Here is a 22266-nt window from a genome sequence, read left to right as displayed (position 1 = left end):
AGGCATCAGAAAGCAAGATGTACAGGGACCCCAGAGAAAGGGAAGCACCCTTACTCCTTGGATGAGGAACAGGGACAAATAATGGACAAAAGGACCCTTCTGTACCTCCTAGGTCCCTGCTTCCCATCATAGAAAAAAATGAAGACAAATCTTGAACCTGTCATTGACAGCTTGGATAAAGGAGAGCATGCATGCTTTCATCATCTTGGCATTTCCTTGGTTGAGCAAAAGACTCATACTCTCATGTTATCTCCCCTTCCCCAGACACCCAATGCTTCAAGCGGCCCCCTTTGTCACTCTTAGGACCTGGGGCTCAGAGCAAGAGGAACCTCCGCCAATGCCTTTCTTCGCCCCAGCCCCTTAGAGTTCTGCTTAGAGATCCATGGCACAGATGTGAGGGTTATTCTGTAAAGACCACTGCTGGGCTCCGTGTTCTTTCCTTGAGGCTGGTTTTCTACATGGCCAGAGTGACTTCTTTCAGTCTTTCTCTCTGGAACATGATGGCAACGGGAGGGAGGGGACTGGCTGGCTTCATTTCCAATTCTGCTCCTGGCCTGAGGCCCTCATTCCAAAACCCCTTGCCTCTTTCCATCAGGAATCGTGGGTGGTGTTTGTGAAGTCCACACCAGATGAGAGGGCCGCAAGAATGTTAGCTAAAAGGGTACTTTACCAAGGGTATTTTATTCATGATCTGCAGTAGAGTATTCCAGAGTCCCTCTCTACCTCATGTGCTTGGGTCTTGGGGAAATGGAGACAGAAGGGCATGCCTGCATGGGATGGACAAGAAGTCAGAAATCAGAGGGATAGGGAAAAAGCGCATGGAGGGGCAAGAGGGAGATTGGGTAAGGAAAACGGGCCCTAGAGGAAAAAGGAGTTGCTCTGAGATTCAGGGAACAAATCGATTACTGACTCCTTCCCAACCTAGACCTCTGATTTCATGGGGTGCTTATTCTTATATCTCTCAAAAAAAAAGTTGAGATTCAGAATGTCTCAACATTCAGAATGTCTCAGGGTAGTTCACAACCCTGGGCATGCAGGGTCAAGGCACATACAACAAGCAATCAATTAATGAACAACTAGAGTGAAGCAAATATGAGTTGATATTTTCATTCCTGTTTCCTCTCTTCTCTCTGTGAAATCAATGACTAAAATCTAAAACAAAAACAAAAAAGTCTCAATCTGATTAGCAATTTGGTGGTGGAGGAGGGGAGGGCCCCTTGCCCCAGTTTCTTGCATTTCCATATATGCTCCTTCTCTGCAATGCCCCTCACCCTCTTCAGTTCAACTCCATCTCGTCAAATCCCCCTGTAATTTAAACCTGTTTCCACCCAGGGGAAGGTGCAATGCCAGCAGGGAGGTGGACAAGCGGAGAGATGTTTGGGGGCCCCCCACTTCACATCTTCTTCCCCTGTTAAGGAGGATACAAGGGCCACATGGTTTCAAAATTCTCCAAATTGGGGAGACATAGACTTTCCTCTCCAGTTATGGGTCCATGAATTTCTGAGAAGCCCTCCCAGGGATCCAGGCACCCTTTTGCCCCCATCAAGGGATGGGGCATTGCCCCAGTTCTCTGGCCTAAGGGACAAGAGCCAGAGCTTCTCACCAGCCCCCTGTCCCAGCCCAGCGAACAGGGGGAGCTCTGGAGCACGCCAGGCTGCTGGGGTGCATGTGGGCCCTGGGAGCAGGGTGTCCATTTTGGAGGACCCTGGAAACTGCTGCTCTGGGACGAGAGGGGGCAACAAGGGCCCGTGAGGCGGGTCCAGTTGGAGGGGAGAGGGTGTGGGAGAGGAGGTGTAAAGGAGGCAAAACTGGGCAGCTCTTCTGGGAGGCCTCTCAAATGGCAGCAAAGGCGGGGCTGGCAGGGTGTGGAGGCAGAGCCAAGTCCTAGTGAAAGAGAGAGAGAGGGTCGAGAGAGTGCACCCTCTGCCTCAGGGAGGCCGCCTTTCGTCTCCCATTTCCTGTTTCTTTTTCTTCTTACTTAAAACCTTCTCTCCCTCGTCACATGCACCTTCCTTTTTTCTTTGCTTCAGGTCTCATCATAAATGTCACTTTCCTGAGGAAGCCTCCTGAGACCACCCAGCCTGGGCAAAAGAGTCCTGCTTTCTCCTCATGACTGCCAGTACCTCTCTGTCAGGCCCTTCGCTCAGTTAGAATCAGGTCGTCATTTGTGTGTGAGTAGAGCAACGTGGGGGCAAGGACAGTCTGTTTTATTTTCCTCTGGATCCAGCTCAGCCTGGCACATATTAAGGGCTCAATAAAAATGTGTTGAATGAATGAATGAATAAATGAATGAATATATTCTTTGCCATACCCAGCGAATCCATTCTTCACTCCCTATAGCAGAGGGCTCCAGTTCTAGCTGGGTGAATGACTGGTTGCATGGCCCTGGCCTTGTTGTTTAAATTCTCAGGACTGCTTTTTCATTAAAAACCCCTTTCCTGGCTAAGAACAAGTGACATTGTCAGTAAGAAGGGGGCCACAGAGCCATGAGGCCCAGGGCACATGGACTGGGCCTTAGTCTTCCTCTTCACCAGCTGGCTCTGGCCCATAACTCTCCTCTTCTAAGAAGCCTTCCCTCCATCCATTCCCCCCAAATCAGTCCTTTTTCTACAGGATCCTGTATAGGGGTTCCCCCCGGGGCCTCTGGGGATGGCTATATAGAGCTTCACACCATATTTCAAAAACCTAAAACAGTTCCACATTTTAGCTGGGGCTACTGTTAATAAAAACGGGAAAAACAAATTAGTTAAGACAATATATGTGACTTATTTAATAGAACCAATATTTCTGAAATTGAATCTATGTAAGGGGAAAATAGCAAAAATGATCCTTCACGAGGAAAAGCATGGAGACATCTGTTGGAGGACCTTTTCCGGGGCCACTGTCCTTTTCCTGGGGTCCTTACATGAGGTGGAGACTGTTTTCCACAGGAAGTTTGCATTCCCTGACGCCTGAGGTCAGGGCTGTCCCCCCTCGGAGACCCACAGCTGAGCAGGCATGTGGGGAAGACGGTCCTGCTTCTCTCCCACCCCTTCCCAGCACCAATCCTGCAGCTTCCATTTCTACCTCTGGCTCAATAGTCCTGGGCACTCTTCTGCCCAGAAGCAGCTTCTTCTCTTGGCACCAAGTACTCTGAGCGAAGGTGGAGGCGAGGGGCTGGCACAACCTTCTGGAATCACCATCCAGAAGTAGAGCATGTGGTTGCTACTAGTCTTCTGGTGACCTAAACCTGGTTAGCCTCCCTCAGGGCCCAAGCACAGGCAGGTGTGTCTGTGTGCCTGCAGAGGGCGGGGAAGTGCAAAAGAGCTCACTCCAAGCCAGGGAACACCTCTTTACCCCTGCACAGTTTCCCAAAGAGAAAAGCTCTGTGGCCAAGGCATTCCCGGAGCTGGGAAGGGGTGGGTGGGGCAGAACAGGGAGAGCTGTTCGGGTGCTGTGTAGCTCCAGGCTGCCAGATGAGTCCCAGCAGGCCCTGGGCCGCCCTACGCCCACAGCCTCAGCTGCACTTACAGGGCCCCAGAGCCAGGTACCCTGCATTCTCTGAGAGCTGGGACCTCTGGTCCCCCAGATGCACTGGGGGTGGGGCAATTTTTTGGAATAAGGAATGGGGTGTGTGTGTGTGGGCCTCTGCATAAGAGCCTGTGTCTTTGTGATTTTTTCCCACAGAATATCTGATTTTGTCATTTCCTAGATGACAGCCTTGTAAGTGCTGGCCTCTGCATACATTTCTACCTTCTCCCCCTTGGATCGTATGCTGCCATATTTGCCTTCTCCTCGTTCCTTTTTATTGTCCTAGAGCCACTGCACACACTGATCTCTCTGCTTGTTACGCTGTCCTCCCTCCTTCAAAGTTAAGCTGAAACCTAGTTACATTTTGGGTCTCAGCTCAAATGTTACTATGTCAAGGAAGCCTTCCCAGACTGACCAGGCAGTGGCGCAGTGGGTACAGCGTCAGACTGGGACACAGAGGACCCAGGTTTGAAACCCCAAGATCGCTGGCTTGAGCATAGGCTCACCAGCTTGAGGGTGGGGTCATTGGTTTGAGTGTGGGATCATAGACATGACCCCATGGTTACTGGCTTGAGCTCAAAGGCCACTATCTTTTTTTTTTTTTGTATTTTTTTCTGAAGCTGGAAATGGGGAGGCAGTCAGACAGACTCCTGCATGCGCCTGACCGGGATCCACCCAGCATGCCCACCATCTGGGGCATCGCTCTGTTGCAACCAGAGCCATTCTAGCGCCTGAGGCAGAGGCCACAGAGCCATCCTCAGCGCCTGGGCCAACTTTGCTCCAGTGGAGCCTTGGCTGCGGGAGGGGAAGAGAGAGACAGAGAGGAAGGAGAAGGGGAGGGGTGGAGAAGCAGATGGGTGCTTCTCCTGTGTGCCCTGGCCGGGAATCGAACCTGGGACTCCTGCACACCAGGCTGACGCTCTACCACTGAGCCAACCGGCCAGGGCCAAAGGCCACTATCTTGAAGCCCAAAGTCTCTGGCTTGAGCAAGGTGTCATGTGCTCTGCTGGAACCCCCTCACCCCCATCAAGGCACATATGAGAAAGCAATCAGTGAACAACTAAGGAGCTGAAACGAAGAATTGATGCTTCTCATCTCTCTCCCTTCCTGTCTGTCTGTCTCTATCTGTCTCTTTCTCTGTTGCTAAAAAAAAAAAGGTCTTCCCAGAAGCTCTCTGCACACTGACCTTTTCTTTAGCAATTAGTACAGTTATAATTACATATCTATTTGTCAAATTATTAGCTGAGTGTCTGCACACTTTCTCTTGCTTATAAGCTCTATAAAAGCAGTCTTGCTCATTCAGGTTTGCGCTCCCAGCCCTGGGACAGTGCCTGGCACATTAAATAGGAAGTCATTAAATATCCATTGAAAGAAAAAAAATGAGTGAATAAATGAATGAACGGGGTCACCTTAGTACTGGTCTCATCATCTTCAGCCAAGATTATCTTCAAAAGCCTCCTAATACCAGTTCTCTGCCTACTCCAACCCAAACTCCCAAACTCTACATCAGGGATCGGGAACCTTTTTGGCTGAGAGAGCCATGAACACCACATACTTTAAAATGTAATTCTGTGAGAGCCATACAACGACCCGTGTACCTTATGCATTATCCAATAAAAATTTGGTGTTGTCCCGGAGGACAGCTGTGATTGGCTCCAGCCACCTGCAACCATGAACATGAGCAGTAGGAAATGAATGGATTGTAATACATGAGAATGTTTTATATTTTCAACATTATTATTTTTTTTATTGAAGATTTGTCTGCAAGCCAGATGCAGCCATCAAAAGAGCCACATCTGGCTCGCGAGCCATAGGTTCCGGACCCCTGCTCTACATTAATCCAAGTCTTATAAAATTCTTATAAATTGAAGATCTGAGCATGCCTCTCCATCTTGCCCACAGGATAATCCCAGCTCCCTTAGTGTGGTTTTGGAGGACCTCTGTGACTAGACACCTGTTTGACTTGGTAGCCTCATCTGTCATACTCCTCCTTGTCCCCACTACCATCACATAACTCTTTGATCATGGCAAGCTACCAGCTGTTCTTCAGACTTGCTATACCTGCTCACAGCATTTTGCTTTACACATGCTATTTTGTGCCTGGGCATCTTTCTCCACCTGCTTCACCTGCTCAGGGTAGCCTCCTCTGGGAAGCCCACCTCCTTCTCTGCATTCCTGTAGCACAACTGTGCTTCCCCGAATCTCAGCACCCATCACTGGCTGAACTCCTATCCCTTCTTCCCGCTAGTCTCTGGGCATCTTGAGGGCCATCTTTCATCTCTGAATCCTGACACCTAATAAATAGCTGATGTTCAATGAATAAATGACTTATATTATCCTGTCCAAAACATCCACAGAGATATCTGGTCATGACAAGTTCCTTGAAATTTGGTCTGCCCAAAATGTCTACTCTTAGAAAATGTCCCTGAGTTCAAACAGCCCAGAGTGTTTATTTCTAATTTTGGTTTACAGGTTAGTACATAAAAAATACCATTATGTTTTCTTTTCTTTCTTTTTTTTATATACCAAAAGATAGTTTATTATTTCATAAATTTAATACTTAAATAAAAACAATAAAAGAGGTACACAAAACTAGATTGTTATAAGAAAGTTTTAAAATATTAATGGAAAAATAATAATACTTGACAAAAAACAATAAAACTTATTTCCCTATTGCTTTTTAAAAATTTAAATTATTGTGTTTACATAGGTCCTAGTGTAGCCCCGATTGCATCCCCCCTCCCCCGTATTCCCCTCAACATATCCCTCACCCCTTCCAAACAGCTCCCTCCCCCCCTTCCCTTCAGGTTTAATTCCATTCCTCAGTTCACTGTTCCTTGGATTCCTCAAATGAGTGAGGTCATATGATATTTTTCTTTCTCTGCCTGGCTTATTTCACTTAACATAATAGTTTCCAGGTCCATCCATGTTGCAAAAGGTAATATTTCTTTCTTTTTCATGGCCCCATGGTATTTTATTGTATATAGGTACCACAGCTTTTTTTTTTTTTTTTTTTTTTTTTGGCAGAGACAGAGAGAATCAGAGGGACAGATAGGGACAGACAGACAGGTGAAAAACAATTCTTCATTGCAGTTCCTTAGTTGTTCATTGATTGATTTCTCATATGTGCCTTGACCGGGGGGCTACAGCAGACCGAGTGACCCCTTGCTCAAGCCAGTGACCTTGGGCTCAAGCTGGTGAGCATTGCTCAAACCAGATGAGCCTCTGCTCAAGCTGGCGACCTTGGGGTCTCGAATCTGTGTCCTCCACATCCCAGTCCAATGCTCTATCCACTGTGCCAGCACCCGGTTAGGCTGTACCATAGCTTTTTAATCCACTCGTGCACTGATGGACACTTGGGCTGTTTCCAGATCTTTGCTATTGTGAACAATGTTGCCATAAACATGGGGGTGCATTTCTTTTTTTGAATCAGTGATATGGTGTTCTTGGGATATATTCCTAAAAGTGGGATAGCTGGGTCAAAAGGCAGTTCCATTTTTAATTTTTGAGGAATCTCCATACTGTTTTCCACAGTGGCTGCACCAGTCTGCATTCCCACAGCAGTGCAGGAGGGTTCCCCTTTCTCCACATCCTCACCAGCACCTATCATGTGTTGTTTTGTTAATGAGAGCCATTCTGATTGGTGTGAGGTGGTATCTCATTGTGGTTTTAATTTGCATTTCTCTAATGATTATGGGGGCTCCTTTGTAGGTGATAGCTTTTTTTTCTCTAGCAGCTTCTAACATTTTCTCTTTATCTCTTAGCTTTGGTATTTTAATTATGATGTGTCTTGGTGTGGATTTTTTTGGATTTCTCTTTAATGGAATTCTCTGTGCTTCTTGAACTTGTGTGACTTTTTTCTGCATTAATTTAGGGAAGTTTTCAGCTATGATTTGATTGAACAAGGTTTCTATCCCTTTTTCTTTCTCTTCTTCAGGAAGCCCTCTGATGCAGATGTTGTTTCTTTTCATGTTGTCACAGAGCTCTCTTAGAGTTTCCTCAAACTTTTTGAGTCTCTTTTCTTTTTGCTGCTCTGCTTCCATGCCTTTGTTTATCTTGTCCTCTAACTCACTGATTTGATCCTCAGCTTCATCTATTCTGCTTTTAATTCCTTCCATTGTGGTCTTCATTTCTGATATTGTATTTGTCATTTCTGACTGATTCTTTTTTATTATTTCAATGTCCTTTTTTATATTTGCTATCTTTTTATTTAGGTGCTTGTTATGTCCATCTATTGCTGTTCTAAGATCTTTGAGCATCCTAACAATCATTATTTTAAACTCTGCATCAGGTAATTTGTTTATATCTGACTCATTCAAGTCATTTTTGGGGGATTTCTCTTGATTCATTTGGGTTGCATTTCTCTGCCTTCTCATTCTGTGTATAAGAAGGGTGTGGCCACAGGAGTCCAGTGGGTGTGGCCTCTGTGTTTCTTAGGTGTGGTCTGTCTGCAGGCCCACCACACCCTCTGCCACTGCCTCAGGCGTTCAGGTAAGGGCGTTGCTGGCGCTGGCCCATTGTGGCAGTCACTGCAGTTTTCGCCTTTCCTCCACGGGCTGGGCTGTATTCACGTGCCAGGAGTTACAAGCCTTCTCCATATTGCTTCTTGACTGGCATACTCAGTTTCAATTTTTTTCACCTATACATATGTATTGTTGGCCAAAGAAACATCCGAATTTGTAGAGAATTCTCCTAGGAGTTTATTTGAGCCCAAACTGACAATAACGCCAGGAGCAAGTTATCAGTTCCTCCGCACCCATCATGTTTTATTGGTCCAATAATAGTGCTATAGCTGTATTGCTAATAATCCTTCTTGCCTCAGTAGCCTAGCTGCTCATGGTGCAAGGTGTTAGGCGGATGGTTTGGGGTGGGCCAAATATCTCTATGGACATTTTGGACAGGACCAAATATCAAAACCTTTTAGTGTGGGTGTTTTGGACAGAACCAAATGTCCTGCAAGGCTTGTCTCAGTTCCCTCACCCATGTGTTTATTCAGGCAGGTGCTCTTTTTATCCAGTTAAGATTCCCTGGGCCCTCCCCAGGCCCACGAACTCATGGTAAACACTGCTGCTTCTTCCCTTCTTATCCTCAGAGGCCTCTGGTGGCCCTTGGGGGGTCCACACTGCAGACAGCTGCTTTACCATGGCTCAGTGGGTGAGCAACATGATGTGTAGGAGCTGCGGAGTGAGGAGCAGCAGGTGTGGGTGTGGAATGGGCTTTCCCTAGCATACATTCCCCAGGACACACTGTTTAACAACCAGTTGTTAAAACAGTAAAATACTCTCATAATGGTTGTTAAATCACCCGTGCCCACATGCTCTGAGACTCTCACCCCCTTCCCTGTGATTCATCCCTATAGGTGTGATGCCTAGCACAGGAACATCTTAGAGTAGTTTAGAAGATTCAGAGTATCAACCCTGTCCTTGGAGCAGTAAGGGACTAGGATGCAGGAGGAGAAGGACATTGGAAGCTGATGGGTCCCTGAGGTAGAAAAGAGGGCTGGTGGCCTGCTAGGCAGAGAGATGGAGCTTGGTTGAGCCTGGGGCTAAGGGCTGCCTTCATGCCTACCTCAGTTTGCATGCCCATTGGCACCAGGGCTGGCCTAAACAAGGCCGGAGTCCCCAGTAGCAAGTTGGAGGCTGGCGGTGCCCACGCCTCCCCTAGAGGATAGTTGACTATGATGAGCTTGCTGAAGTTGAACTTGTAAAGGAAACTTTTGCCTTTGGTCTTGTGCAGGATCTTCTTATTGTAGTAATATCTGGAGATCCCAAGGATGAGAATGGAGAGTTGGCCCAGTAGGCAGAAATGTAGATAGAGACCCAACCATGTCCCCATTCCCAGCCCAGCAAGGTTAACCCCAAGCTGTTCCTGGATAACTATGAGGCAGCTTATCATACTCAAGAGCATTTCCCAAGGCTTGAAGGGGCAGGAATCAGACGGGAGATCAGAAAGCACAGTCCTTTTCTTTGAACTCTCCCCGGTCTGGCTACTTGGGCTGCCTCCTCTCACCTGAGGGCCCGGCTCAGCTTGTCATAATTCATCTGTGGTTTGCACTTCCTGCGGCCCCAGAGGCGGGCCACCTCGTCTGGATCCTTGATGACAAACTCCCCATACTCTCCCTGCTGCCAGGCAATGACATGGCGGAACTCTTCCTTCTGCAGCAGCTCCAGAATGAAGTGCCACAGCTGGATCTGCCGGGAGCCTGGGGACGACTCAGCTTTGTAGGCCCAGTCTGGGAAGGCCAAACCTGGGCCAGAGAAGTGAGTGCGAGTGCCTCCAGTGCCACCACTGGAGCATGGGTGGGAGAACTGGCGGAAGCTCCCCTGAAATCCGGGAGATGGCCACAACGGTGAAGATGCCTCCTGCCAAGCAGCTGTGGCTCATGTTCTAGTCCAGGAGTGAGGGCTATGTCTGGGCCTTGGGGGGAAATGACCACCACCTAGGAGGAAGGGAAAGAAGAAGGCCGGAGAGAAGGAGGTGAAAGAGGGAGGGGAGAGGAAGGCAAAGGAGGAAAGAGATAAGAGAAAAGAGACAAGGGGAGAAAAGGGGGACCAAGGCAGGGAGCAGGGTTTGAGGCAGGAAGCTCCCCTAAACCCTGGCAGCACCTTGCCTCCTCTGGGGACCTCCTCACTGGCCAGGAGCTGACCCATGACACAGGTCTTGGAGCTGAGTCACTTTTATAGATGGAGAGGACTGCCCCTGTTGGGGGATTTAGACAGAGAAGATCTCCTCTCAGGGCTTAACAGGATTGGAGTTTTTTCCCAAGATAAGACAAGACAAAATATAATTGATCATTAGCTTTTTCTAAACTTTGAGTGGGAGCAGGTAGCAAATACAAAGAGCCCATCCTGTCATAGTACTAAGAACAATTTTACATTTGAGAAGAGCAGGGTTTTTGTATTTTTTCACTGATGAATCTTGAGTGCCTAGAAGAGTGTCTGGCTTATTGTAGGTGTTCAAGAAAGAATTTTTTTTTCTGAGAGAGAAAAAGAGACAAAGGGAAAGAGATGAGAAGCATCAACTCATAGTTGCAGCACTTTAGCTGTTCATTGATTGCTTCTCATACGTGCCTTCCCCGGGGAGCTCCAGCTGAGCCAGTGACGGCTTGCTCAAACCAGTGACTTTAGGCTCAAGCCAGTGACCTTTGGATCCGATGCTCTAACTGGTGACATTGCACTCAAACTGGTGAGCCTGCGCTCAAGCTAGTGACCTTAGGGTCTAGAAACTGGGACCTCAGCATCCCAGGTTCATGCTCTATTCACTATGCCACCACTGGTCAGGCAAGAGATAATTGTTGATGCAACCAATGCATGGTACTAAATTTATCAATGGTGTCACTATTGTTTAATACCTGTCTTCTCCTTCAGAGTGTCAGCTCCATGAGGTCAGGAACCCCAGCTGTCTTGTTTGCTGCTTGCTCCCCAGATTCCACCGTAGCCCACGGCCTTGCACTCACAAGTTCTCTGTAGATATTGCTGAATTAATGAACATGAGCAAGGAAGAAGGGATCTTGTTGATTACCAATGTGGCACAGGGGCTGGGGTCATGGTGAGATGGGGAGAAGATTGTGGAATGAGCCTCAGTGTGAAGCAGGTGAAGGGAGAAGAGAAAATGTCTAAGTCCCAAAGCCTTTGGCTAGGACTAAGGCTGGTGCAAAAGGCTGGCATCCTCTGTCACTAGTGGAAGAGAAAATGATGAGCAAGAAGACTGAGGAGGAAGGGGAGAGACATGGGAGTAGCAGGAAGCAGGCCTGCTTCTAGGGGTGAGCCCGGAGGAGTTACCTGGATGTCAGGACCACGTGTAAACAGCCGATGGGGCTTACAGGGCCTGGGCCCTGGGTTCCCATCTCTGATACAGTGGGTATGAGATGAGCACTGTTCTTAACTGGGCATGTGAGGGCTGGGGTGGAGTAGCTGCCTCACTATCCAGACCAGGTTCAGAGAGGGAAAGCAGCCGAGACATGGTGCTTAGTTGCCATACCCCCACTCCTAATACACTTTTCTGTTTTTAAAGTGTTGCCTCCAGACTTAAAAAAAATCTATAGTCAGTGCTACTCAAATTCTAATGTTCATAAGAATCACTTGAGGATCTCTTTAAGGCAAATTCTGATTCAGTGGACCTTGGTGAAAACTGAGATTCTGCATTACTAACAAGGTCTTAGGTGACACCAATACTATTGGTCTGTTAACTGTACTTTGAGTAGCAAGAATACATGGAATACAGCAAGAAGGAGTTGTGGATGTTAGAAAGTTAGAGTCTCAGGCATGCAGGCGGTAAAACCCTCCTTGTTCTCCCCACCCCCACACCTGAAGGTCATGGAGTCTCTTGCTTTCCCTTCCCCAGGGAATGCTTGGCTCTAGGGAGGTCAACTGATAGACTGACAGCTCAGGGAGGGTGGGGGGAATTGCTTCTGGGGTCCACTGTCTGGCCTGAGCAGAGAGCATCTCTAGAAATTAGACAGGGTGGTTATTAGGTCAATGCCACTCTGAAGCTGGGTGAATAGGATTTCCACACACACCTCTGTCTCTAAAATGACAGCTGGTATTCTGGAATCCTTTTCTCTCCTTTGTTTCCTTCCTTGAAACAGACATCTCTACTCCACGCTCATCCTCCTTTCCTGCCATGTCCTTTGGGAAGTTCCTCCTTTCTAACCTCTCATACCTCATCTTAGAAAAATGGGTTGGGCAATGGGGGTTGCAGAGGGAAACCTCTTCCTTCGGAAGAAGTTGATGCAGTTCCTATGGCTGTCCTGCTGCCTGCTGGATCTGATGGCATTTCCTCATCTGGAAGGTTTGAGAGCTCAGCATAGATTCAGAATCTGGCAAGAAGGGAATGATAATCCACCTCGAAGCAGACTCTCAGTGCCCCTGGACTGTGCTGAGGAGTGACTTCTCTAAGGTCATGCAGCTCTAAGTGAAAAGTGGGAAGCAAGACTTTAAATCAAGACTTCTAATATTCAGCCTACCACCACCCTCTCTTCTGAGCCCAAAAGAAAAATATCCCAAAATGCAGAACCAAAGTGGGTTAAGCCTCCAGGTTTCCTGAATGCCTGAATGCCACAGCCTCCTCCCTGGCCTAGCCAGTGTGTGTGAGGGACTTGCCTGTAATCTCGAGTCTCTGAGGAGCTTGCTGGTTCAAGATGTGGAAATCCTCACTGCTGACAAGTCTTGCCAAACATTTCCCTTCTAGTCCTCCCTTTTCTGCTGGAGACCTCGAGCTGACCAACTGTGGCGACCCTTAGAGAGGAGCCGATTTTGGTTCTACCTTCTTGCTCCAAAATTGTTCTTGGGGTTTAAACTCAATTCCTTGTGGTTCATGATCCCAAAGCTGAGGGAGGTAGGTGGTCCTCTGTCCCACTCCCCCATCTCCCAGCTCCCTCTGTCTTGTGCTGTGAGCTAACTGTGCAAAGCTTAGGGCAGCTCTACCTACAGTTCTAAGAGGACAAGTACTGAGAACTATAAATCAGAAAGGATCATAACCCAATTTTGTATCATCAGAGTGGCCATAACCCAATTTTGTATCATCAGAGTGGCCCCTCTTAAGCACTTTGTGTTTCTTGAAGGGCTATAGTAGTTAGCAATTATTATTATCATCATCATCATTCTAATTACTAATAATATGATTAATCCCCTTGGCCAACACAAATGCCTACTACAAGGTTTTAGGTCATTATTTAATAGAAGCAAGAGCGATAATGATGATAAGAATAAGGAGTAAGCCTTAAACTAGGACTTGGAGCCAAAGGAAATGTCCAAAGGAGATCTTACCTTTCTAAGAGTTTAGTTAATGTGAATTGGGTTCCTATCATGTATCCAGTATCAGACTTGGCATTTTTTTTTATCATGTCACTTCACTAAGTCTTCACCATAACCCTTCCAGGTGGGTATTATCTGTTTTGTAAACCTAGGAAATTGAAGCTCAGATGATTAAGAGACTTGCATAAGATCCTTGGGCAAGTGGTGGAGCCAGATGGGAACAGGTCTGTCTGACTCCAGGCTCTCAGCTGTAATCAGTCAATCGGGGCAGAAAAGTTGAGAGTGAAACTTGGGAGCAGAGAGAAGAGGCTTGACAGAAGGTCCTGGGCCTTGAAGGAGGCAGTCAGTGTATACCTAAGAAGTGGGCCCTTTGCCAGAAAAATGATCAGTGGCAGCCACAGGAAGCCAGAGGACAGTAAGATGGGCAGGGTGGAATACTTACAGGATGAAAAAGACAGAAATATACCCAGGAAAAAAAGTGTTGAGAGTTCAAGACCAATGCTGTGTCTCTGCAAAGTAGAAACTTGCATCAAAAGTCACTTTATTGTAGGGCCTTCTGAAGTGCTGCATAATCTGATTGGCTGGACAGAACCAAGTCTTCTAGAGACTACTAGATTGATTCAGTAGGAAAACAGGACTGTTTCTAAATACAAAGGTGGAGGAAAGAGCAAGAGAGTCAGAAAGAAAGAGAGTCAGCGTAAGACAGAGAAATAGCATTGTGGAAATGGGACTATAGACCCAGGTGAGGTCCAGATACACAAATGGAGGGGTCAGAGGGGCATCAGAGTTAACACAGAGGTGGTGGCTTGGGGTATTTTATGCTTGTTAGCACCGAGCAAACTGCCATCCCCACCCTTGGCTAAATCCTAGATCTGATTAGAAGCCTCTGGTTTTTCTCCTTGATCTCAGCCCCAAGTGGAGAGCGGTTAGAGACTTCCCTTAATGCTATCAGCGAAAGCTGCTTAGGGAGCAGTGCAAGAAGCTCTGGGCCTGGGAAGCTTCTTCTTTTGGGGAATTTGGGTGGAGTGTCAGGGATCGATGTCATCTCTTCACCGAGACTGCAGGGCATCTTGTCCCTCCTTCTGCCACAGCGCCCACATTCAGAGAGCCTGTGCCTAGGTCAGGAAGAACTGATTGATGCTCCACGGCTGGGAATCTGGCAAGCTGAACCCACGTCCTTCCCACCGCTCAGCCCTTCCACCTGGGAGAGGTCCCTCCCTCCCTGGCACTCTCCCCCAAAGGTCCAGCAGCACTCCTGGCCCTCTCCTTCCTTCTCAGCCCTGAAACCCCTCCCACGCCCCCTGTCACTCTGCTCAGGTAGCTGACCATGCAGTTGGGTCTCAGATTTCTGCCCACCCCCTCCTCTCTGACCCTGTCCAGTGCAGATACCACTAATGATAGTTTTTGCATCTGCAGTCCCTCGGGGCGGGATGTGGGATTTACAAGGTTTGTGCAACAACTCGTGGAGTAGAAATCCAAACCCAGACACCCCCATGGTCCACTGGCAGACCTGTCATAAAGGGCAGTTGAAAGTCATAGTGAAAGTACATACCGCCTCAGTGATCCAGAGGTTAAGGGCATGGGAAATGGGGTGTCACGGACCTCTTCCATCCCTGCGCCCACTCATCTCTCTGGCCCTTCTAGGTCTCTGTTTCACTTTGTTTGACCTTTCAGTCTTCAACTCATTTCCTCTTTTATTATTGTTCCTTTTCTCTTTTCTCTTAGTCTACCTCTTTCTCCCCCCCCCCCCACTTACTACCCACCAACCTTCTATTTGTCTTACTTTCTACCACCATTCACTTTCTTTCCCTCCACTCTCCACCCTTTCCTGTCTCAGTTTCCATTGGTCTCTCCGTTTCTGTCTTTACTTCTTATATCGACAAATCATGTTGTCGCTGGCTATTTGTCTCACTGTTTCTACCACTGTCTCCTTTTCTGCCTTTCCTCTCTCTCTTTCTCCAGCCCCACTGTCTCTTTCCAACTCCAGAGCTGGGAACTGAATTCGGGCCTCCCAACTTCCTGGCCCTGGCTCTTACCCTCTTACCGCTCACTGGCTCTTACAGCTCACCTGACTGCTACCCAGTCTTTCCTTCCCAAAAGCCTCCAGCATTTCTTGCCTCTCCCCCAGAGACAATCTCAGTTGGTTCCTTTCATCTCATTCCCATCAGCTATGCCCCAGGGGATCCCCCTGTCTGGACACCCCCTATCCTTCCCTTGTCTGTCCCCTTAACCCAGAGACAAGAAATCCCCTCCAGCAGGAGCTGAGGTGGCTGAGGAGCCAGGCCAACCAGAGGAAGTGAAAGCTTCTAGCCAAATGCTAGGCTGGGTTGAGGTAGAAGGCCGCTGTGGGGCTGAGTAACTGGGGACGAGGAACGCAGCGGGCCTCTGGGGTGCTCTCCCTAGTTGGAGGCCTCTAATGCCTCGACCCTCCACCCTCAGACCTACATCCACTTCTAGCCTCCACATTTTATTTATTCATTCTGAGAGAGATAAAGAAAGATAGAGACAGAGTTGGGGGGAAAGGAGCAGGAAACATCAACTCCCATATGTGCCTTGACCAGGCAAGACTAGGGGTTTGAATCCAAGACCTCAGAGTTCCAGGTTGATGTTTTATCTACTGCGCCACCACAGTTCAGGCTCAACCCCACTCTTAACACAACCCTACCTTCAACTTCTACTAAGCCCCAAGTCCAACCCAAGGCTCTATCCACACGTCCTGATCTCTCTCCTCACTGGGCCATTGAGCAGGGCCAGGAAGGCGTCTGAAGGTGATGTGATGGGAAACACACTCTTCCCTAGCCCTTCTCTTACCCACTGGGAAAGGACTGAAGAGAGGAGTGGGACTCTGCCATAAGAGCATCACCTCAATGCCTCTCCAGCTTCATATAGCTTGTATCTGTCCCCAGGGTCACAGGGGCTCTTCCGGTAAGAGGCACCCAAGCTCTCAGATTCTAGGCTTCTTGGTCCTTGTTCTTTGGGAAGGCTGCCACAAGTCTGAGAAAGGGAGAGAAGAATGGGGCAGAATCCTCTTATCCCATCAGAGGTTTCCATTTAGTTCACGCCAGCCTGGCCCAGATGGACACACAACCTTACCTCTCCCACCCTACGTTCTCTCTGTCTGTCCCCTGGTTCTTCCTGACCCCATGCTGTGATTCCCACACCCTCAATGCCAGTTCTCACTTGCTGCTCTTCGACCTCGGCCATGTGGATGGTCCCGGTGAGCTCACTGAGATGCAGAGCTCCCTATATGTATACAACAGGTACACTACAGGATCCTCAGAACCCCACTCAACCCCATTAATCTCAGTAGTTTGCTCCAATGAGCCAACATCTGACCCAAGCTGCTCCTCTTCTAGGGAGAATAGCCTGCTGCCATACTGGACTTGCTGTCTTTCTGAAGTCCCCTCTTATCTCTGTCTTGACTGCCCAACACTTGGCTCTGTGGCTGTCCACACCTGACAGAAGAGCTCTGCTTCATGCTCCCCCCTTCCCAACTCCTGTGTCTTCAGTGTGGCCCGTGGGTTCTCTTCTTCACCCAGTGACTGTGTCTCCTTACTTGTCTTCTTACCAATTGCCCCACAGCTGGCTGCACACCGAGGGTGGGGGTGGGAGTGGAGGCAGAGATGGGCAGTCCCTCTGGCCAGTCCCAGCTGCAGACCTGCGACCATAGTTCCTTACCTCAGTGCAGAAGTCTGTCTCATCCCTGTTCTTTCCAGCAGCTTCTTCTGGCTCACTGCTTGTCCAGCAACCCTTAGTTCATCACATACTGAGTTTGGATTACTTAAAATGAATGCAGGATCTCCAAGCTCCCAGGGAAGCTGACAATAGAATTAACCCTTTGGGGTCCTGTGGCACCACAGCCATGCGCCCCCTCCATCTCTGTGGGGATGGGGTGGGAGAGAGTGTATCTTCCCGAATTCTTTGCATCCAGTGCCTATCTCTGAGGCAGACAGCTCCTAAAACATCAACCAATAGAGAGACTGGTGAGAGGGCTGCCCCTTGTTCATTTCTGGGAAAGGTACACTGGACTGCTAGGAAGCCCTTTTAGCAGTCCACCCTTCCCACTATAAGCCAACATTTCTTTTAAGCAACTTTTGTGGAGAAGGAATCCAGGCCTGGCAAAGAACTACCCTATATAACCTCTGACTCTTCTTTTTTTTTTTTTAATTTTTTTAATTAAGTGAGAGGCAGGGAGGCAGAGAGACTCCTGCAATGCACCCCAACAGGGATCCTCCTGGCAAGCCCCCCACCAGGCGATGCTCTGCCTGTAGAGGGCTGCTGCTCTGTTGCCTGGCAACTGAGCTATTTTTAGCAACTGAGGCCAAGGTCATGGTGCCATCCTCAGTGCTCAGGGCCAACTTGCTTGAACCATTTTGAGCCATGCTGTGGGAAGGGAAGAGAGAGAGGGAGAGAGAGAGAGAGAGAGAGAGAAAGGGGAGGGGGTGGAGAAGCAGATGGTCATTTCTCTTGTGTGCCCTGACTGGGAATTGAACTTGGAACTTCCACATGCTGGGCCAATGCTCTACCGCTGAGACAACTGGCCAGGGCCACCTCTGACTTTTTTTTTTGGTATTTTTCTGAAGTTGGAAACAGGGAGGCAGTCAGACAGACTCCCGCATGCACCCAACCGGGATCCACCCGGCATGCCCACCAGGGGTCGATGCTCTGCCCATGTGGGGCGTTGCTCTGTTGCAACCAGAGCCATTCTAGTGCCTGAAGCAGAGGCCATGGAGCCATCCTCAGTGCCTGGGCCAACTTTGCTCCAGTGGAGCCTTGGCTGTAGGAGGGGAAGAGAGAGACAGAGAGGAAGGAGAGGGGGAGAGGTGGAGAAGCAGATGGGTGCTTCTCCTGTGTGCCCTGACCGGGAATCGAACCCGGGACTCCTGCACGCCAGGCCAATTCTCTACCACTGAGCCAACCGGCCAGGGCCACCTCTGACTCAACACCACCTAACTCCAAGTTTTTTCCTCTGTGTCTCAGGCCCTACCTGTGCTCACATACCACTGCCAAATCTTCACAGTTTGTAACTTTTCCTTTTAGTCTCAAGTATTAAAATGATATAAATAGTTTACCCAATCACCTTCTTTCTAAGGATATTTAAGCACTTATATGTCTCTTTCCTTTTAGAGTTTTAGAAAATGATTTTTCCTGTTATTTATTAATATGACTCAAAATTAGAGAGCAAGAAGAACTTCCAAATAAGACATAAACTAGACAGGAGAAAGTAACCGCAATCATCAGCTACCCTGATAAGGACATAGTAAGAACAAGGGAAGGGGTAGAATTCCAAAACACACTGGGGAGGGGATGAAGGATTTAGGTACTTGATCTCAAAAGAGACTTCTTAGGGGAAACTAGAGGAGGGTGGATGTCAAAGGCTAGAACCTCTGTCTTTAAAGTCCTGGGGACTAAGACACCCTAGAGCTGGGTGGGTGGGCCTCTGTCCAATCTCTTTAATCCCTAGGGGGGAGGAATTGATGACTATTACTGGGAAATCAATGTAATTTTTCTTTTTCTATTTCTTTCTTCTCTCCTCCCTCATCATTACACAACTCCTCCCAGCCCTGAGCTGATTGAGATGGGAATGGAGGGACATGGAATTAAATTCTGAGGGTTGTTTTCTGGTTAACCAAAGCTAACATAATGGAAATGTGAGGCAGAGAGGCTGAGTGATGGAGGAGAAAGGAGCTGTGGGTTACAAAGAGAAGGTCCTGATTGGGGGGAGGCAAGAGAACAGGACTCTGAGCCCACTGAGGGCGTAGGAAAAGGGCTACAAAAGGCGGGATGGCCCAGAACACTGTCGCAGGAAGTTGAATATTAGCAAGAATGAGGCAAACTTGATGTCCACAGACTGAGGTCAGTACCAAGATGCAGTATCTGGGAATTTTCCTTTTTTTGTTACAGAGACAGAGAGAAACAGAGAGAGGGACAGACAAGGACAGACAGATAGGAAGGGAGAGAGATGAGAAGCATCAATTCTTCATTGCAGCACCTTAGTTGTTCATTGATTGCTTTCTCATATGTGCTTTGACCGGGAGGCTACAACAGAGTGAGTTACCCCTTGCTCAAGTCAGCGACCTTGGGCTCAAGCTGGTGACCCTAGGGGTTTCGAACCTGGGTCCTCCATGTCCCAGTCTGATGCTCTATCCACTGTGCCACTTCCTGGTCAGGCTCTGGGTATTTTTCTTAAATGTCATTGTTATCTGCTCACCTAGAAAGCTGCTCCTACCCCTTGCTCACCTTCTCCCCATTCCATTTCCTCCATTTGAGAATACAGGATGCCCTGGCTGGTTAGATCATTGTACTAATACATCATGGTAGCAAGTTTGGTCCGGTCAGGGTACATACAAGAATCAACCAATGAACGCATAAATAAGTGGAACAGCAAATTGATGTTTCTCTCTCTCTCTCTCTCTCTCTTGCTCTTTCTCTAAAAACAAAAACAAACAAACAAACAAACAAACAGAAAAGGAGTTCAGGCAGGACCATTTGAGTTGGTAGCAAGAAGGTGCCAAGGCTATAGAGGGTTCTGGGAGGAAGGACCGCTTCCCCCCTCTCCATGAAGGTGTCGGAGCAGAATCTGAGATGGGAGAGCTGGGACCCAGAGCTTGGGCCTGGCCTCCACAGGGACCGCATACCACCTCCTGCCTCCATACCTGTCCCAGGAAGGTACCTCTGAAAAGCCTCTGGAGAAGGAGCTCATGGCTCTTCCACTTTTGTACTTCCTGCCACCATCCCAGCTCCTAGGAAAGTCCCTCATGTTGCTAACTTTATGTCTTGTGAGAACTAGAGCAGCTTCTTCTGAGACAATTAGAGTTATTACCTTTTCTCTTCTGCTGTTCCACACACTATCTCTACCACTTCCTCTCATATTCCTGTAAACCTCATCAAAGCAGCTTCCTCCCCCTGCCCTCTCTGTTCAATTCACGCTGTAGAGGAGGCTGAGAGTGACATGGGAAAGTCAGGTGTTGACATTGGTACAGATATTGGCTTCTGGAGTGGCCCTTTGGTGAAGGGGGAGTCCTCTGACCAAATCCAGCCATTTTCGTTGTTCTTTATGAGCATCTCTGTGTACATCCCACTGTCTGGCACAGAGCTCGGACACGGGGGCTGTTCAACAATGATTTCTGACTGAATAAACCAAAAGGTATCCCAACCAGGTCCTCATACTCTAGCCAATCCAAATACCCTAACTTGTAACATGCAGCTTCAATGCATTTTAAACTGCCTTCAAAACTCCCAACTTCCTATCCAGTAACTATCTGTACTGATCAGGCCCCTAAACTGATAAAGTGATAAATACTGAGGCCAAGTGAGCTGGGTGGAGATCCCATCCTTGTCTAGAGACACACGTGAAGGAAGAGATGTCTTTCAGGGCTGTAAGAGGGCTAGGTGGGGGCCAGAAGAAACCTCTCTCAGATTCCTTGCTAACCCCCGGGGCTCAGGCACGTTGAGTGCCTTCACAGCAGCAAAGCAAGGGACACTCTCTTTGAGCCTCCAGCAGAATTTTCTTGTCCTAGTTAGTGGCTTTTTTTTTTTTTCATCTCTGAGTAACCAGCACAGTCTGCTAAATTCTGAGCCCATCATACTTTGTATCAAGACATCACCACTCTGAATGTGTCCTCTTAGGCCTCATGTGCTTTTGCAACCATCTGATGTTGAAATGGGCAGGGCCAAAGACACAGGGAGGGGTCAGAGCCTGGGGAGGACTTCTCTGGACCCAGGGTTTCCAGGCAGGGTGCAGATGCGGAGGTGATGCCATCTCTTCCCTGAAGAATGGGGAAAAAGGACAAGAAGTTGCTTTTTCCTTGTCCTCCTTTCCCTTCTGCCAGGACTGGTCTGGGGTCATAGCAGCCAGTGGGTTGAAGGGGAAGGGGACTTGGCTTGTTCTAGGAGGGTCTGTCTGGCCAGTCCAATTGTGACAGAAGGAGAATGTCCTTTCATAAACACTCCTTGCCAGCTGTTGGTGCAAGAGGGGTCATCCCCACTGGCTTATTCTCTTGAATCCCCCAGCCACTTCCCAAGACAGGATGGGGTCCAGTATGCCCCCCATCAGAGGGACAGAGGGCAGTGGTGCTGACTGAGACTGGATTCAGAGGTGGGAGAAGAGGGGAAAGGAGGAGAGGGAAAAGGGACACCTCTGAATAGAGGAATAAGGTTCCACGTGGCCAGAAAGGGAAAAGGAAAGGAAGTGCCAGGTAAGCTTTCAGATGGAACAGAAAATTAGCTTTAAGGAGACAGAGAAGAGGGAGGAGGAGAGGACTAGGGGAAGGAGTAGGCGAGGCAGAGGGAAGGAGAGGCTTGAGATGGAGGAGGAGGTGAACAGGAGGCAAGGGAAGCAGCCCTGGAATGCAGCATGTAGATAAGAGGGCTAGAGGGAGGGGAGGCTCCATGAGGTGTGTGTGTGTGTGTGTGTGTGTGTGTGCGCGCGCGTGCGTGCGTGTGTCTGCTTAGCCAGTGGCTGTGGTTGTCCGTGGAGGCTCTTCATGTCCCATTAGTGGCAACAGAAGGCAACATGTGGGGATCGATATCAATCGAGGCCACAGACTCCCAGTAACAAACCCTTTTCACTCACATTTCTCTACCCCCACTGGCCAACCCCAAGAGAGGGGGCAAGGGCTTTCCACGTCTGACCCCCTCTCTAGAAACGCTGGTCTCAGAATTGTCCCCAGCCCTGGCACTAGGACTGGGTAGGAACCCAAAGCCTGGAAGGAGTCTTTTGCAGGGTTGGGGCAAATGCTATTGGCTCAGTAAGGCTCAGGCCAGGGTCCACTGCCTGTGGTCTGAAGCCTTCCTCCTGGGCAGGCCATCGTCTCCACTCAGGTGAGGGCGAGCTGGGATCACCTCCCAAGCCCTCTGGGTATTTCCAAGGCAGAACAGAGAAAAGCTCTGGATTTTGTTGATCAGCTTATTCTGCGGCTGCAGGTGAAGGCCCCTTTGTGTGCCTGGGTCTGTGTGGGTGTCAGAATGTGTGTCTGTCTGTCTCTGTTAGCAGATGTGT

The 22266-nt window shown here is 48.6% G+C and overlaps 1 protein-coding gene across 1 annotated transcript; it reads right to left on the bottom strand.

Moving 5' to 3' along the window:
* Nucleotides 1-1411: 1411 nt before the first annotated feature.
* Nucleotides 1412-20025, bottom strand: ETV3L (ETS variant transcription factor 3 like). The gene is given in 10 exon segments (XM_066364048.1): nt 1412-1565; nt 1567-1741; nt 1744-1884; nt 8567-8687; nt 9079-9268; nt 9520-9833; nt 14637-14775; nt 16129-16259; nt 16359-16508; nt 19939-20025. Coding segments are annotated over 10 exon segments (1602 nt in total).
* Nucleotides 20026-22266: the final 2241 nt, after the last annotated feature.

The sequence above is a fragment of the Saccopteryx leptura genome, chromosome 2, assembly GCF_036850995.1.
Source record: "Saccopteryx leptura isolate mSacLep1 chromosome 2, mSacLep1_pri_phased_curated, whole genome shotgun sequence".
NCBI lineage: Eukaryota > Metazoa > Chordata > Mammalia > Chiroptera > Emballonuridae > Saccopteryx > Saccopteryx leptura.
The sequence above is the reverse complement of the archived record's forward strand: the minus strand, read 5'-3'. Positions and strand labels throughout refer to the sequence as shown.